An 18,159-nucleotide genomic window follows, 5' to 3' on the forward strand; every position below is an offset into this window, starting at 1 on the left:
GACCCTCAGAGTGGGGGGTATCCCTAGTGCCCTCAGCACATCCCAAACAGGTGGGCCACTCTCCCCCCAGGGCGCCCATCGGGAAGCGGGGAAGGGCTTCCCAGGAGCCCCCAGCCAGGAGGCCACGCACAGAGAGAGGAGTCTTTGCCCGGCCCGCGGCGGTCCTTCCCGGGTGGGCGGGGGCCAGGAGGCCCAGGGAGCCGGGGGGTGCGGCCGGTCAGGGCGCCCACCCGGGTCTGCCTCGGCGACAGGGCCGAGGCTCAGGGAAGCGGCCCCGGAAAGGTGGGCTCTGGGGAAAGTCCGGCTGAGGACGGGGGAGGGACAAGAGGCGTGAACCACGCAGGACGGACACTGTCCCCCCAGCCCCGGCCGAGGAAGCGCGGGCCGTGCGGGCTCCAGGTGGGTGGGGTGTCCCCCGGCTGGCGGCAGGAGGAAGTTGTTGGAAGTCAGACCGGAATGGCCGTGAGGGGAGGCCGGGCCGGGCCGGGCCCAGATGGTTCCTGTTGAGGAAGCGGTGGGCACAGCTGCCTCCTCAGCCCCCGGCCGCGCTATCACGGTGACACAGCTGGATGCCTCGCCCCGCTGCGGGGAGCCCCCCCCCCCGCCTCCCGGCCCGCCCTGCGTCACATGAGCCCCCCGCCCCCTCCCCAGGCTGGCGGGCAGCGGCCGCGAGAAGGCCCGGAGCTGTCTGTGGGGCAGAGGCCTCCGGCGGCGAGCAGGCCGGGCTGGCTGCGCCCCCTCGTCCTTCCCTCAAGGCCGCTCGAGGTCAGGGAGGGCGCGAACCGCCGTCGGCGGCCCCTGGAAGGCGGCCCCCCTCCCAGCCCGCGCCAGGATCGGCTCCCAGACCCGCCTCCAGACCCATGTCCCAGGCATCGCCGCAGCTGGACGGCGGGCTCCCGGCGTCCACCGGCTGCTCCGTGCCCCGGGGTCCCAGGAAGGGCGGCCCAGGTAAGAGGACAGCGGGGGAGGACCCGGGAGCAGATGGCCGGAGCGCGACGTCTCCGAGCCGCCGCCGCCTGCCTGGCTCTGTTGACAGCGCGGCCAGCCATGTTGACTCGCCTCAGACACCCGCGCGGCCACCCCCGGCGCGGTCCCACACAGCTGGGCCAGGTGGCCTCGGAGGACCTGGCAGGTGCCGGGCTCGGGGCGGGTGCCCCTCCCTGAGGCACAGGCTGGAGGGGGGCCGGCTCAGGCCCATCTAGGAGGGAGTGGGCTCCGTCCTGCTCAGCGGGCAGGGTCGCGGGCGTTGGTGAGGAAGGTGGTGTGCAGACGGGTGCGGGCGCCCCTCCCTCTGGGAGGACCCCAGGATTTAGGGGAGGGACGAGGACACTGAGGCCACAGGGAAGAGGACCCGGCCCGAGGCCCCTGGATCCAGTGACGGTCCAGGACCCAACCCCGGTTCCCGCCGATAAGCAATCTCTGCCGGGACTCCCCCCTTTGGGGCCAGGGCCAGAGGGAAGTGGGGGGCGGGAAGGGCCCAGGCCTTGCACCGTCCGCCGGGCAGCTGGCTCTGGGCGGAGGCCTCTCCAGGCCTCTCCGGGACGGCGAGGTCCCGGGGGCCTTGTAGGACCTCATCCCAAGACTCGGGGCGGCCCACTCCCCAGCCCCACCACGTGGCCATGCTCCAAGGAGCCTCTGGAACCTTCCAGAGCTCACAACCCCAAGTCCCTCTGTTGTAGCCATGTCCAGAGTCCACGTGGGCCCCTGCTGCCCCCGACGCACCTCCACAGGGATCACCTTCCCCACCCTGCTGCTGTCCAGGGGCCCAAGGGCCAGCCCCTGACACGGGGCTCCATTGGTCACCTGGACTTTCCAGACGAAACACCGGCTTGTGCAGAAGCCCACTTGGCCCACAGCCGTCAGCTCCCACCACGTGCTGGGGCTCTGGAGCCACCACAGGGAGGTGCCAGATGGCCAGCCCTGGACACGGTCCCCCGCCCCTCAGAGCCTGGGGCCCTGGTCCCGTCCAGCTGCCGCGGGTACCACACGCCCCCTCCCCCCTCCCTCCCTGGGGCAGCCCCCCCCCCCCCCCCCCCCCCCCGCCAGAGCCAGCAGCCTGCTTCTGCCTCGGGGCCCTGGGCCCAGCCTTGCCTCACCTGGGCCTCAGTTCCTATCCTCCCACCCCCCGGCGGCAAGTCAGAGCAGCTTCCCCGCAACTAGGGCGGGCAAGGGCAGATGGGGTGTGCGTGAGGCCGCCGTGGCTCTTCTGTGCGGGTGGCGGGCCGGGCTAACCCGTCGAAGGAGTCGGAGGCCGGGAGGAATTGTGCAACGCGGCGGTGCCCATGCATCACGGTGCCGGCGGGCTGCGGGCACTGAGAGCCGACCGTCTGGGCGGACCCCGATGCCGAATCCCTGGGCAGACCCCGATGCCGAATCCCCGCTGCTGACTCACTGGCCCCGCGGTCCCCGTGCCCCGAGCTCCCTGCTCCCTTGGGGCCTCACGGAGCCCTGTGTACTCAGCTGGTGCATTGGCTGGCGGCTTCTGTGGGCCCCCGGGGTCCCAGCCCTGGGATGCTCTGACCCGTAGGAGTTCACACTCTGTCTTCCCTTAATCGCCTGGACCCGTGGGATGGCCACAGCCGTGCTGGGGGACACGGTGGCCCTCGGCCGGCCCAGGCCCCCAGGGCTCTGAGATGCTGGGCGGTAGCAGCAGGTGGGGCCCGGCCGGGGGGTCCTTTGGGGGCCTGGAGGACGGGCCTGAGGGCAGCGCAGTGTGACCTTGAAGTCTCTGGGGCCCACAGGCACCCCAAGAATCCATGAAAACCTTGGAGACCTCAAAACATATGAAGTGTTTCCAAACTGTGAACAGAACAGAAAGTAACATCCCCCGTCGATGGGCAAACGTCTCCGAACGCCGTTTGGTAGGCAGGCGCCGGGGGCGGGGCAGGCAACGCTGCACCTCCGGCCACCAGACCCCGCTGCCGGGCGCTGGGCTGGCCCCTGAGCAGCCTCGCCGGGGCCCTGGGGTCCTGGCCAACGCTACTGGTGGCAGAGGTCGGGACCCCACGTGGTGGTGGACCCGCTCTGCGTCGTGGCAAGGGACGGCCCCTCTAGAGGAATGTTTACTTCACTCGGATTTATTAGGCGCCTACTGCATGCATGGGGAGGTCGAAGGCCGGGCTGCCGTGACCCCTGCAGAGCAGGAGCCGGGACACCTGCACAGGGGCGGGGACGGAAGTGCTGACGCCCCCGCTGTCTCCGGAGCAGGGGAGGCAGGAGGCAGCTCACCGTGACCAGCCTGGGGGAAACTGAGTCAGACCTGCTTGTGTCACCAGAGAGGGACGAGGTGGGGTCTGCGTGGTGGAGTGCGGCTTGTGCCACCGGGGAGATAGCGAGCATCCCGTCGCTGGAGGAATCCAAGTAAATGTGGCTGGCGTGCACGGGTGTGGGCAAGTGCCGTCCCGAGCTGGCGCCGGGCAGAGCTCGGGTCCGCGGGGGGGGGGGTCCCTCAGAGGCCACCACAGTCACCAAGAGCACAGGTTCGTCCTCCCATCACACGTTCCCCGTCCCCACTGCCCCCTCCAGCTTCCCCAGGGGCCACGGGCTCTCTGGCCTGCTCTCGGCTGGGCGTGCCCTCCCCCACTCTATCGGTTTCCTGGGGCAAATGACCTAAACCAGGTGGCTTAGAAAAGAAGTCTGCTCCCTCCCAGGCCTGGAGGCCAGAAGTCCAAAATCGAGGCAAGGCCAAGCCCCCTGCAGAGGCCCCTGGGGCTCCCACTGTGGCCACATGCCTCCAGCCTCTGCTGCGGCCTCACAAGGCATCTCCTCTGTGTCCCTATGTCCTCTCCTCGCCGTGGAAGGACACTAATCCTTGGATTTGGGGCCCTGCAATCCAGGGGACCAGATATCCAGCTGTCCCATCTGCATCCAGGCAGCAGGCTTGGGGAAAGGGGCCCAGAGCCCAAACGGCCCACCTCTGTCAGAGCCCGCGGTCAGGACCTGGGCACAGGGCCTCCGGCTGCAAGGGAGGCCCGGGACCCCCAGGGGAGCAAGGCTATCCCTGGCCCAGCCCACACCGTCCCCACTTTCCACTCAGCCACGGTCCCTGGCCATGCTTGCGGGGCTGTCAGGACTCTGGTAGACTCGCGCAGGGAGGCCCGGGGCATCTGGCTGGGGGCGTGCAGGAGGCCCTCTCTGCAGTGGGGGCCAAGGGCCCAGCCCCTCAGGGGCCACCTGACCTGTGACCGGTTGTGGCCGTCCGCTGCGTGCGTCTGTGTACAAAGTACTGTTGACGACTTTGGTTCCCTACTGTCTGCTGTCACCACGCGAGGGATGGCCCCGTGTCCCTGCTCGGCGCACACCCTCCTGGGGGCCTTTTCCCTTCACTCAGCCCCCGCCAAGACCCCAGGTGACGACCTTGTCCCCCACTTCCCGCCCCCCCCAAACACAGCGCCGGGGGCTTCTACGGCAGGATTGCCAACGCCCGTGTGACCAAGTGACTCCCATCATGGAAAAAGATACCAAAGTTCCCAGGGGCACACAGCAGGCGAGAGCAGGGGCGTGATGGAACAGGCTCTGATGGATACAGGGCCCGTCTGGGCGTTTGCGGCGGTCAGCCAGGTCCGTCAGTCCCGGCCGGGACCCAGCAGCCCGAGGAGGGACAGAGCACGGGCGGTCGGAGGGGATCATTTGTCTAGATCACAGGTTAAGCAGAGGTCTGGGGACTGACACCTCCCCCAGCGGTGAGGAGGGGCAGGAGAAGGAGCTGGGAGAGAGCCCAGGACGGGGAGCAGAGCCGAGCTGTTGGGAAGTTTCAAGAGACACGCACCGCACCTGCGTATCTGTCCCAGCCTCTCCCGAGGTCCCCGGGCCATCCCCCAGGGCACGGAGCATAGTAGCAGAGGGCACAGCTCCGGGCAAACGGGAGCTCTGGACTCGGTCCCCCAAGTCTCACGTCAGGACGAAGAGGAAGCCAGCCGTGGAGGGCAGACTCTGCTTCCCGGGGCTGGGGCGGGGGAGGAGGGCTCCCAATGTCCTGCGGTAAACGGAGTGTTCCCCCCGCCCCCTGGGATCTTCCCTTCCTGCTGGAACGTGCCGTCCCTTCCTGGGGCCATAGCATCCTCGGGCAGGCCAGGAAGGCCGTCCACTGAACCCTGACTCTGAGCCCAGGAGGCCGGAGCCGCAGGGTGGGTGTGATGAGAGAGGGCCTCCTGGAGGAAGCGGCCCCAAGGGGGCAGCTGGAGGAGGTGAGGAAGGCTTTCACTTCTCAAGGTATCTTGCCTGAAAAGAGAGGCGTCCTCGTCAACCTGGCTCAGCACCCAGCTGTGTGGGGCTTTCTCACCCACTTTCACTTCCCGACAGTTGATGGGGGAGGCTCAGCCAGGAAGAGTGGCCCCGGGGAGAGGCCAGAGCCGCTTGCCCCCAAGCCAGGACTCTCCCTCCAGTGCTCCTTCCAGAGACATTGCTCAGATGAGGCCACACTGGCTGCCAAGGGAGGGGAGAGGGCAGGGCGGCTCCTGGGAAGAAGAGAGGCTCTCGGAGAGCCACCCGCCCTCGGGGGAAACTCCAGGCCACCGAGGTGCCCGGGGACGCCGGGTCGTTCTTAGCCATCATTATGAGGCTGGAGGTCAGACTGCAGTGGGCGCTGGCGAAATTCTCGTTATTAAAGCGCCACGTGGGGGGGGCGGGCCACCCCCCCGGGGCGATCGCCGGACAGCTGCCCACGATGCCAGCGGGCGTCATGGGGGCGTTTCACGTGGCTCTTTGCCGAGCGGCTTTGTCTTTAGTCGTCTGCAAGAGCGCGGCTGCGAAACGTGGATCTGTTTCACCCCGCTCCGGCTCGCAGGCCTCCGGGGCTTCTTCTCTCTCCGCCTTCCTGCTCTCGCCGTGCCCCTCCCCCGAGCCTTTCCCTCAGGCATGCGCCCTGCTCCCTCCTCACCCCCTTTTCCCGCTGCATTTATTTATTCCAGCGGCAAACTCGGCAAGCCCGGGGCTCTGGGCCTGTCTGCCGTCTCTGTCCCCGGCAGCACAGGGGCTCTGCTCCATGGTCTGCTGTCCCCCTGGTGCCCATGCCTGTGCTGGCTCACAGGGCGCTCGGCACTTGGGAGTGGATGCGAGCTGCGCCCAAGGACACTCAGCCACCGCACACACGTCACCCACCGCAGGGACTGTAGGGGACATATGCGTTGCTTTCCAGATCCTATAATTGTGACAGCCGCTGTCAGGCAAGGAACTGAGGCTCTGAGACAGAGGGTGACTTGCTGGAGTCACGCAGCAAGGGGGCCGGGGCCCAGAGTGGCACCTGGGGGCTGACCTTTTGGCCCCCAAACAGGAGGGATCTCCCTGCCGTGGGGAGCCCTGTGGCCAGATGTTGAGGCATGAGGCATCCAAGCCACCTGGCACCACCCACAGAGCCTGGGTGACCCTCCCCCACCCCACAATGGCCAGCAGGGGGTCTAGGTCAGCGGTCAGCTTGAGGGCTGGTCCACAGAGAGGGCTGTTGGCCGAGGCCCTGGAGGGATTCTGGAGCCCCCCTGAGCCCCCTCCGCCGTGTTCACCTCCAGCCCCCAACCTGGCCAGGTCAAACCGCTCAGAAGCTGGCGGTGAGTCGGAGCTGGGGCCGAGCGACTCAAGATGGGACCTCCCAGAGGTGTGTCCACGTGGGCCTCGGCTTCTCCCGTCCGATGGGGACGAGGATGGGGTGGCTCTTGCTAGATCCTGGCGGCCTCTCCCAGCCAGAGGGCATCCCTGGGCGTCTGCGTGTCCTCTCCCCCGCAGCCTGAGGGCTCTCCGTGGACGGTGCCGGGCAGCAGACCCCAGGAGTGGGGAATGACCCCCGTTCTCCCCGCCCACTGCTCCCAGCACCCACCTGGCCATGGGGCCCAGGGCCCTGGTCGGAGGTATGTGAACCCCTTCCTGGGCTGCAGCGCTGGTGGGCCAGGGGGAATCAGGTGTGGCGCCCGTGTGGGCTCACCAGCTGGGACTGGTGTCTGGGAGGAACTGGGCAGACCCGTCCTCAGGTGCGACCCCCTGTGCTCCTGGTGGGAGGGTCTGGTCGACCTCGCCGGGGGTTCAGCAATCCTCCGGGTGGGGGGAGAGCCCCAGGAGGCCCATCCCCGGGCAGCGCAGGTCTCCCAAGGGGGCCTGAGTCTTTCCTCGGGACACAGTGCTGGAGGCATGGCCGGCCGCATCACTGTCCCTGAGAACAGGACATGGGAGCAGGTCCCTGCTGCTGACCGCCAGGCTGCCAGAGGGGACAGGGCTGATGGGGCACGACGGGAAAACCTACTCCAGACTCCTCCAGACTCCCTCCTGGGCCTGCACGTGGCCTTCCCGGCGCCATCAGCCTGCTTGCAAGATGAAGACACAAATCAGAGGGGTCAGGAGCTAGCTCAAGGCCCCACAGCACACCTGGGCAGGGCCCCACGGTGGGACCTCGAGAAAGGGATCCCTTCTGCACCCCCTGCTCCAGAGATGAAGCCTGCGCCCGGCATCCCACGGCCCCAGAAGGACCCTCTCCAAGCCCGCGGCGGGATCCGCTCCCCCCACCCTGGGGAGCCCAGAGCAGGTGCGCCGACACCTGGGCCCTGCGCGTCCCAGCCAAAGCCAGCAGAGCCGTGCGCCCAGCCCAGGGCCCCTCCAGCAAAGCCCCCTCTGCAGGCAGCTGGGGAGCCCTTCAGAACCGCCCACCGGCCCCAGCGTACGACAGCCCATCCCCGGCATGTTCCAAGGGGTTTGGAGCGCCACTCCCTGCAGCTGAGGGCTGGGAGGGTGCGGCTCGAGGAGGGGTGGGTGTGGAGAGGGTCCCTTTCTGAGAGGAAGTGTGTCCGCACCTGCCTGCATGGGGCTCGCAGCCTTGAGGGGACAAAAGTACCAAAGAGCCCACGGGGCTGACGCGGGTCAGGGCCCAGCCCCGCACCAGGGTCTCATCCGTGGTGCCCTCGGCCCAGGGGAGGGGAAAGAGCCTGAGGGCCTGGCGCCTATGCTGGCCACGTCCTTCCCCCAGGCCCGAGGAGCCTCACCGACCCTGTGCAGAGGTCCGGGAGGTGCAGGGTGGGGAGGTCTAGGCAGGCCAGGAGCTGTTGGGAGGAGCCGCTCTGAGGACAGGGCCGGGGCGGGGGTCTGGGCTAACCCCGCGTGGCCTGGCTTCCCTGGTGCCGGGTGCTCCGCCATGAGGCAGCGGGGTGGGGAGACCACGGCCTAGGTGGGAGGTCCGGGCTGGTAACGCCGTGACCCCACAGGCCCGTCTCTCTCTGTGACGTGAAGATGAGAGGCAGCCCCGGGAGGCTGGGGGCTCTGGCGAGGGACCCCGGGGCCCTCTGCCCTCCTCCCCCCAGGTCCCCATGCTCCTTGCCGCCCAGGAACTTGCCTGTGACCCCTGGCAGGCCCTTCCCTCAAAGGCCACTTGGGGCGGCTGAGAGGGAGCCTGCGTTGGAGAAGGAACTGGGCCGTCTCCCCCCTCTGCGGCTCCCGGAGCTTCCTCCTTCCCTCCCAAGCTGGGGTGCATTTTGAGTGTTGTGGAAAGCCCCGACCTTGCAGACCCTACGAGGGAGAGGTGGGAGGAAGGGCCAGCAGGAGGGTGGGAAGGACCTCTGGCCGTCATCCACCCGGCTGTGCCCCTCACCGCCAGCTGCCGCTGCCACAGATCCCAAGCCAGTAGGGCCAGCCAGACGCAGCCCCGATCACCTCCGTGGGAGACTCGGGGTCCCTCTGCTCCAGGGCCAGGCGCCGGGTTTCCTCCCACCTGGGCTCCCCTCCCAAGAGACGAGGTGTAAGGGTCCCAGACCCCCGTCTGTGTGGGGCTCCGCCGGCCGGGCCAGGGGACCCCGACGCTCAAGCCTGGAGCTCAGTCAGAGCCGGGATGGACAGCAGCTGGCCTCGTCCCGCTGCTCGCCACCCTCAGCCGCCCCTGCTTTCTGCCACTCCCCTGCCGGGGCCTCGGGTAGGGGACTTTGTCCCAGTGTTTGGCCAGGCCTGGACACATGGACAGACAGACAGACAGACGGCAAGCCTGGTCCTGCCCCTCTAATACCACAACATTCTCTACATCCAGTCTGGGACCACACTTCCTAAAAACAGGTGCAGACAGGTGACCAAAAGTGCAAGTCAGAGCGCCCCCCCCCCCATGGCCCCCAAGGGCTGCGCGCTCCCAAGTGCTGGGAGGCTCAGGAGGCCTCAAGGGGCTCGGCCCCGCCCCGGCCCCTCAACCAGGCTTCCTCGTCTGCCACGGGAGGGGCTGTCCCCACCTGGGGGCTCTCCGGGCGGGGCTGCCACCCCGAGCTCCGGGGCAGTGGGTGCAGCTGTAGCGAGGGAGATAGGAGCAGGCAGCTTCCTGTCGGAAACCGAAACTGCCAGGTGCTTCCCGCCCGCCCTCCCTCCGGGCCACCCAGAGACAGCCAGACCCACAGTTCTGCAGCCCAGCCCTCCGCCCAACGATGAGGGCCGCGGGCCTCGCCTCCCAGCACGGGGCCCCTCTGAGCTTCAGTGCAGCCCCAGCCTGAGCCACCCTGGCGCCAGCTTTCAAGGTCTTTGTGCAAAACATAGGGTGCAGACCACCTTAATGATTTTTAACTTGGGACACCTGTGAACATGGTCAGACTTAACAGAGCATTAAATCCAACCGTTCTGGCTCCGTTCTCCTTCGCTCCGGCTGGGGATTATGGAACATTCTGCACGTGGTCCCCCATCCGTGGGCAGGCTGCCCGAGTCCGTGGATCCGGGGGACGGGAGGAGCCCGTCTGACCCGTTCTCGGGCCCCAGCCTCGCCCGTGGTCCTGGCTTCTCCATGGCCCCTCGTCCATTTAATCTGAAGCAACTGGCAGGCACGTCACCCAGAACACTGGGGACCAGCTGCGCCTCCTTGGAGAGCCTGTCCCCCGCCCTGCTTCTCCGCAGAAATGGATTACCCCAGACACCGTGGCCGCCCCTAGAGGCTGCCCCAGCCACAGCGGCTTCAAGCCAGGTTGCGTGGGCAGGACCCACTCAGCCAGCCCCAGCGGCGTCTGGACTGAGCTGTGGGACCCCAGCGCCTTCCCGCAGCCTCCTCCGTAGCATGGGGCAAGGACACGTCAGCCCCTCGTGGCTAGAGGCTGCAGCCATCCAAGGGACTATGTCGCTCTGTGTGTGTCCTTCCCAGATACACTGTGATTTTTGGTATTTTATGTTGTTACATCAACATATCACGGTCAACGTAGTCTTTCCAAGTTTCCTCTCCGCGATAACATGACCTGGGTGCAGGCAGCGGGCTCCGGGAGCGCAGGCCGGGCTTTGGGTGGGGCCGGACCGGGACTCCTTCCCAGCGGCCGTTGTTAAAGGCCTTCTGTACCGTGTGGGGGTCTGGCAATGGCGTGGATGTTTCTGGAGGTTGTGAGAGGCTGGGGCTCCTGGAGATTCTCAGGTGTGGAACCAGCCGGAGAGGGGAGGCCGGAGAGGGGAGGCAGGAGGCAGAGCGTGGGGCAGGGCCCTCAGCCCTTCCAGCCCGATCCTTTCTGAACATGGGCTCACGGTCGGCCCCCGTGAGGCTGTGGGACGCGTCCAGCTGCAGGGACAGAGGCCGGTGCCTCCTCACCTGCGGCCATGTCGTCTCCTGCCAAGGACACAGGGGAGGAAGGTCATCGGGCGGGAGAGCCTGGCATCATGCAGAGGTGGAGGGGGACCTCTTGGGAGCACGAGGCCTCCGAGGAGACTGGGAAAGTTCCGAGTGGCCAGGGAGGAGCCGCCCTGGGCTCTCCAGCAGGAAGAAGCTCGAAGGAGCCTCTGCACCTGCCCAGGGCCACTAAGCCCCCGGGTCACACACACACCCCCCCCCCCCCGCCCCGTCGTCCTGATGCCCTGCAGAGGGGCCGCCGCGGACGGTGGGGAAGTCGGAAACAGAATGGTGGCGGTCCACACCCATGAAGCCTGTAAGAGACCAGGGACACAGCAGGGCTGCCCAAGGGCCTGAAATGCCCCGAGGGCCGCTGACCCTTGGCAACCTTCTCAGCAGCAGGAGGACCGAGTCCATCCTGTTGCCTCTGGCCGGCTTGGGATGGGGAACCCAGCAGAGGAAGGTCAGGGGACAGAGGTGGGGGGACGGGGTGGGGGGGCCTGGCCGGGCTTTATGCCCAAGACAATGGCCTGCGCTCAGACTCCCCTGCAGGGCGGTGTGGGGCGGAGCTCCAGCCCCAGAGGTGGCAGCCCCCAGTCCCTTCCGCTTTCGCCAAAACAACGTGGCGCTTGAGGCCCTCGCCCAGTCCTCCCGGGCCCTGGAAGTGGTCGTGTGCGCGGGTGTAAAGACCCCGGCTGGGGACATGGCTGTGGGGGGCTGGGCCTGGGGGCCGGCGGGTTCTCGGTTTCTTTTCCCCGGAAGGCGGGTCCCTCTTGTTCCTGAGGAGACCTGCGGGCCCACAGCCCTCCACGCACAGCTCCAGGACGCGGCTGGTCAGAGGGACAAGAGCCTCACCACCTCTGCGGCTGGCCCAGGCCTCCAGCCAGACCCATGCTGACGCGCCCGCCCCTGCCAGCTCCAGGCTGAGCCCCGGCCCCGTGGGATCCGGCAGGAGGCCATTCTCACCAGGGTCTGCCTGTCTGACGGTGCCTGGGAACTGGGTGCTCTAGAAGCGCCGGCCGCAAGTGGCTCTGGGAAGGCAGCGTGTGGGGCTGGGGAGCTGAGAACCGGGAGCACGTGGGGCCTCCCCCCGCGCGGTTCCAGGCGCCGACGTGGAGAGCAGGAATCCCGCGGACAGGGAGCGGTCCCTGGCGGCTGGCGGCGGGAGGCACTGGGTGGCGGGTGGTGGGCACACGTTCCTACCTACGGGGCTGGTGCTGCGCGGCACCATCAGGACCCTGGCCGCCGCAGCCTCGTTCCTCTCAAAATGGTTACTCGGGGCACTTTTCCATTCTGGGTTTTTTACCGCAGAAAATGTCGTTTTCTTAAAGAATAAAAACAACCACTAAACCATCGTGAAAGGTGAGCCCTTCCTCCTGCCGACCCCCCCGTACGTGTCCCACAGGCCGTGGGGCTCGCCAGCAGCCTTGCTCCAGGGCACCCCGGGTCTCCCCCCGGCATCCAGGGCCTGTGCGCCATGACCTCCCTCCAGCCGTGCTGTCGGGAGAGCCCCCCCAGCCCCCTGCCTGCCCGCGCGGCCAGGACTCCAGGCGCCTTCAGGCTGGGGCTGAGGACGAGGGCAGGGAGGCTCCTTCCCTCCCCTCCACCGCAGCGCACAGCAGGCACAGGTTTGTGTCGTGGGGAGTGCGTCCCAAGGTCACCCCCGGAGCAGGGAGCTGCGTCTGTGTGCAGAGATGGACAGAGGGTTGGTGCCATGACCCCCAGGGGCAGGGCCTGGGGACGTCCTCCCGGGCTTACGCCAGGCCTCTGCGCTGGGGGTGTGCTGAGCACCCCCAGGGCCGCGGGAAGAGGCGGGGGAAGGTCCTCCGTGGCTCAGCGAGTGCCACCCCTGGGAATGTGGTCCCCAAGAACCTGGACGTCGGCTCTCCGTCCTCTCGGGTGGAACTTCGGCCCCACGGAGGCACTTGGGCAGCAGCTACTGTCCAGGGACTTGGGTGCCCCTTCCAGGGCGTGTCACGGGCATGGCCGTGCCTCACAGAAAGTTCTCACTGCGTGCGGACCAGGCCTCAGCATCCGGCACAACACGGAGTCCTTGATGGCCTCAGGCACTCGAGCGAACTCGAAACCCCCTCGCCTTCGAGTCCCGGGCCAGCAGCCACACGCCAGCCCCTGCAACCGCAGACCACCAACACTCTGGTCAAACGCAGGGAAAACGTCGGCGAGGACATCCCACTGCTCTCCCTCCTACACGTCTGCCTTCTGTCCTGCCAGCCATGTGGCTTTCCTGAGTCTCTGTGCGTCCCACGGCGGCAGGCTGAAGAACGTTCTAGAGACACCGGGCCAGAATGAACACACAGGCGGCCCCCGGGCTCCCACCCCCTGCTCACAGCGAGACCCCAGACCCCTCTGGCTGCCATGACTTCTCCGTGAACGGAGCTGCTGTCAGAGTCGAGCTGGAGGCCGGCGGCAGAGGGTGAGAAGCCGGTCCCCCGTCCGCGCAGGGACCCATTCACGCGGAAGCTCGCTCATTGCAAACCCGAACCCCGAATGCCACTGGGCCTCCCATGATTTTATTTCCTGCCTCCGGCCACCGCGCCCATGAAGGGTCTGACGCCCGTGTCCAGGAGGGCGGTGGCCGGGCACGTGGAGGCGGCGCGGACGGAAACCCGGAGGCCAGTGGCACAGGGCCCCCTCCAGACACAGGCCTTTGCGCTCTCCCTGCTCCATCGTCCCCTTCCTCGAGGCTTCCTGGTCGCAGAGTGGCTGCGCCGCGTCCAACCAGCCCATCTGCCTTCCACGCGGGAAGAAAGAGGAAGAGAGACCACAGAGGATGAACCCTGGGCCAGCCCCTCCCGGCAAGAAAACCAAGGTTTCCGCAGATGCCTCCGTCCTCGAGGGCTGCCCCACCACGACAGGGCTCCTGCCCCCGTCCCCGAGGCTCCTTCCCAGACCAGGACAGTCCGGCTTCTGTTTCTCATCTTCTCCGTGGCCTTCTGGCCGCCCCTGCTCCCATGGCCCCATCGACCCAGCTCTGGCCCCTCGAGGTCCGTGGTGCAGGTGACCTACGACCAGCCCACCGGCGGCCGCCCTTGCTGGCCATGGAGGACAAGGGGAGGGCCACCCTGGCCTTAGCCCCCGTGCCGAGATAGCGGTGTAGTACACGTGTCTCTCAAGGCCTCCCGCGGGCACAGGCAGTGGGACAATGACCTGGGGTCCTGGACGCGTCCTCAAAGGGTCTCGTCTTAGCAGGTCTCCACTGAATGTGACCCGAGGTGTCGACAGGCCCGTCCTCCTGGGAGCGTTTAGATGAAGAGCCTTTCCTCCTGGGCCTGGACAGCGCGTTTCCCTGCCCTTGTCTTCTCTCCATCATCTCTGCCAGCCTCCCCAGAGCCCCCTCTCCTGATTCTCTCTCCTTCTCCTGGTTTCCCTCCGTCTTTCTCCCCCCGCAACCTCTCTGACAATCACAGCATCGTGCTAATTTACTTCTAGAATATTCTCTCCTGGGCCGATCTTAACAGGGACAACCCACCCATGCCGTCTCCGACCTCTGTCCTCACTCCCATCTGAGACCTCCGGGCCACTGTGACAGCCCCCAAGCCTGCTCTCGGGCCCCGGGCACCCACCCCCCCTTCCGGGCCTGGATTTCCATGCCAGTCTGCTCTGCAAAACTGCCACGATCTGCCAGGGGCTCTGACTGTGTGCTGCGGATGGAGCGGCACCCTCGTCTGCTGAAGCCGGTCCAGGGTCACAGCAGTCGTCCGTGGGACTGTCCGGTCACCTTGGTCAGAGCAGGAGCAGCTCGGTCCCACAGGCCAGTGTCCTTGGCGCTGGGCACAGAGCCTGCCCCGGGGTGGCTTCACGTCACCCAACCCCTTTATCGGTGGAAACAGGGTAGGCCTGCTCACGTCTGCCAGAACCAAACGCCACGAGGCCGGCTTTTCAGCCCATTCACCAAAACTCCCACGCCCTGGGCGGTGCCTACCACGGCGTGGGCCCTCAGCCCACGATGGTCAAGCAAATGAGTGCCTGGCAGGTCCGGCTGGGGAGAGGACGCAGAGGGGACCCCCACGGGGCTCCAACAGAGCTCTGAGCCGGATACGCTGGGCCCGTGTCCACATGGCCTCCGAAGACGGCGGCGGGCCAGCCTCAGTCTCCCCGTCTGGAGAACGGGGAGTCCTCTCTCGCCACAATCAGACAAGACCCCAAACCTGAGTGTTTCTGCGTGGGGGTCCATCCCCCCCCGCTGCCCCCATCCCCTGCCTGGCTTCCCCCACACCCCCAAGAGAAAACTTCTCCTTCCCGGCACGAAGAGTTCCCACTCGAGGTGACCACAGCACCCCCCACCAGCTTCTCCCTGGAGTTTCAGGTTCTTAGAATTATTTTAGGTTTTCTTTCCCATGTGGCCTGTGCTGGGGCTTCCCTCTCGACGGGCTCCGCCGTGGCTTCCGGGGCTCCCTGCAGCCCGAGCTGTCCTGCGGGGCCTCCCGGGCACACGGCTGCCGTCAGCCGGGCCCCTCCCTGGCCCTGCCCCCTCCGGCAAGGCAGTCACAATGAGGCTCGGAAGGTGTCTGGGTCTGGTTTGACTCTGGAACAGCTTTCTTGAGGTAACGCGGGTCGAGTGCATGCGAGCCGGCGGCTCCCAGCCGAGCTGTGCCGGCGACCAGCGCCGCTGCCGAATTTTAGAACATTTCCACGCCCTCCGCAGACACCCAACCCCCCTGTGCCGTCCCCCCGGCCTCGTGCCCCGCGATCTGCCCTCGGTCCGTGGCTCTGCTCTCCCGGGTGGTTCGCAGCAGCGGGAGCCCATGACAGAATGGGGGCCGCACTCCTTTTTCTGGCTGAGTCGTGTTCCCCGTTGGCACGGCGCCTTCTTCCGGGTGACGCTGCTGAGCTGGGAGGGCAGGAGAGCCTGGCGTGAGCCCAGCCCCGTGCCCACACGCTGGGCGTCTCGGGCGACTGACCACCGTCTCTGGGGTTCGCTTGCAAGCTGCCCCAGCGGACCGGCACAGGGAGGCCGAGGGGTGCCGCAGAGGGCCCTGCAGGGGAGGGGTTGACCTCCGGGCCGTCATCCTCCCTGTGCTGATGACGGCAGGGAGAGGCCGACGTGCTCTTACCGTTGGCACTCTGTGCCCGGCACCGTGGTCCCCGTCTCATGCCGGCCCGACAGCGGGCGGGGACGCAGCCCTGAAAGGCCGTGCTGTCGGCCCGGGGAGCAGCCCAGGGCACAGGCTGGGTTTCTGGACTTGTGAGCTGTAGAATCTTCCAGAACCTTGATGAGAGCAGAAATTCCCGGCTCCCCCGAGAGACCTGTCCTCCGTAGGTCTGGCGCCCAGCTGCCCTCGGGCACAGCCACGGGGGGCTCGAGTCCCAGGGGTGCTTCAGTTCCCGGGGAGAGTGTCCTCAGACGCAGAGTTGGGGGCGAGCTGAGTGCCTTGCTACACAGTGCCCAGCACCGAAGGAGACCTGCGCCGCGAGGAGTCACACACACGGGGCGCCCTGAGGCTGGGGGTCTCCCGCCTCTGCCCCGGACAGCATTACGGCCAGCTGCTGGGGTCTGGCCCCGGGGCTCCCAGGGAAAAGCCGGGCTGGCTGTGTGTTGTCCGTTTGGCTGGGGGGGCAGGGGAAATGCTCCTGCCCAGCGAGGTTGGGAGCCCTGAGCAGTTCGAGGTGGCCAGGCCTGGAGCTGTGCACGGCCGGGCGTCCCCGCTCTGACCTGGTGCTTTTACTCTGTTGTGCACAGAAGCAGCCAGGCTCTGCCGCCCCAGGTGTCCGGACCCCCCCAGCCCGACTTTCTGTTCCCTCTGGGACCGGGGGCCAGGTGGGAGAGAGCGTCAGGAGCCCGGGCAGCTGCTATCTCCGTCCCTCTAGGCCACCTGGCTGTCGCCCCAGGGCCCCCTCCCCAAAATTCTCAGGGACCCATATGTTGTGCTCAGGGACCAGGCAGCTGTGGCTGAGGGGCGGGCTCAGGGTCACAGAGGAACCTGCGCGGTCGCCAGGATGGAAGGACGCGCTGCGGTCGGTGACACGTGTGAGGTGAGTGAGTCAGCCACGAGAGTCAGGAAGGGACGGGACTTGGTGGCATCAGAGGGAAGAGGGGGCGCCTTGTCCCGGGGACAGAGCAGAGCCCGAGCGCGCAGGGGAGGTCTGTCTGCTTCCCCCCATCTCCGGTCCTGCGGCGGGGGGGGGGGGGGGGGGGGGGTGCTGGCTCTGAGGCAGCGGGTCCCGGCGTCCCGGCTCAGCGACACGGCTCTCCCCCCTCGGCATCTGCCCCAGGAAGGTGCCCGGTGTCGCCGGCCGGCCTGGGGCGTCCTCCCCTGTCTGGTCAGGGATCCGGCCTGCGGCCAGAGGGCAGGCATGTTTCCAGAATATGGGACACTGTGCCGTCCGGGTCTCCCCCCGCACGCGGCGTCCCCATGCTGCTAGGAGCAGGTCCCCACGCGCTGCGCACGGAGTCCGAGGCTGGTCCTCTAGCAGTCCTGCTTGGAAGGCCAGTGCCGGGCGGGAGCCCGTCCCCTGGAGGGAAACCCAGAGACTTCACGCTGTTAAGATCCATGCGACCGAGTCGCAGCAAGCAATCCCAAGTGTTTATTTTCCCCGTAGTAAATTATGACTTCGACAGGCAGAAATTAGGGACCCCGGCACCGAGGAGCCATGAAAGCCGTGGCCATCGGCAATCCCACAGCCGGAAACAGAAATTGGAGCCTGTCTCGGCCGCGGCGCCCGGGGAGTCCCGGGAGCCCCCAGCCCACCGGGCCTCCCCTCTGCCGCCGCTGCTCCTCCGCCGGCCTCACCCCTCGAGGAGCCCGGCAGGTGGCGGCCGAGGCCTTGGGCTGCTGGGAGGTCGGGGGGCGGGGGGCTGCTGGGAGGTCGGGGGGCGGGGGGCTGCGGATCGGGGCCCTGTTCCCTTCCTCTGTCCTCCCGCTGGCATGTGTCCCGCACTGGCGCCGCCGGACAGGGAATCCGCGGCGGGGTGGGGAGTGGATGACCCGGTCCGGGTGACGCCCTTTCCTGGAGGGGGGCCGGTGAGGCTGCAGGGGGCCCAAGTGCTTGCGTCCAGGCCGTTGTGGTAGCCTTTGTCTCACGGGGCCGGGCCGGGCAGGGGGGCCGTTGGGGGCTCTCACCAGCCACAGCCTGTCTTCCCACCAGGAAAGCCGGTTCTCTCAGCGGAGCTCGGCAGCCTCTGTCCGCCGCCGGCCTCGGAGCCGCTCCCTGGACCGGCCCTGCGCGGCAGGCGGGCAGGCGAGGACGGGCTGGCTCCCACCTCGGGCTGGATGGGCTCCACGTTCCCCTGGACGATCGCGGCCTCTTAGCGGGAAAACACCCCTTGGGGGTCGGGGTCCCCTTGGACCCGGGGGATGAACAAAGCGGTCCGGACGTGGCTCCCCTCTGTGAGGCCGTCGCCGCGTGCGTGAAATCAGGGGCTCGGTCTGGTGACATCTGTCCTTCTCTGCGCCCGAGGACGGGCGGGGTGACCCGGACAACTGTGGACAGACTGCGGGACAAGGGAGGGCTCAGTGGGATGCAGGGAGCCGGAGGAAGGCTGCCCCCTCCCCGGGCACACACCCTGGCCTGGTGCCTCCTCCCATCAGCGCCCGGGGGCCCCGGGGCTATCTGGCAGATAGTTAATGGAGAAACGGGGAGCAGGATGACGGTTAATTCCGTCTGCGGCTCAC

At 67.6% G+C, this 18,159-nt stretch overlaps 1 protein-coding gene across 3 annotated transcripts in view; it reads left to right on the forward strand.

Moving 5' to 3' along the window:
• The first annotated feature begins 487 nt into the window (after nucleotides 1–487).
• CBFA2T3 (CBFA2/RUNX1 partner transcriptional co-repressor 3) overlaps nucleotides 488–18,159 on the forward strand; it is a 78,109-nt gene continuing 60,437 nt past the window's right edge. For all 3 annotated transcript variants that reach the window (XM_045987341.1, XM_045987342.1, XM_045987349.1), the window contains exon 1: nucleotides 488–948. In XM_045987341.1, coding sequence (XP_045843297.1) covers nucleotides 570–948 — 379 coding nt within the window. In that variant the 5' untranslated portion in view covers nucleotides 488–569. The remainder of the gene's footprint in view (nucleotides 949–18,159) is intronic.

This window comes from Meles meles, chromosome 19 (genome assembly GCF_922984935.1).
Source record: "Meles meles chromosome 19, mMelMel3.1 paternal haplotype, whole genome shotgun sequence".
Taxonomy (NCBI): domain Eukaryota; kingdom Metazoa; phylum Chordata; class Mammalia; order Carnivora; family Mustelidae; genus Meles; species Meles meles.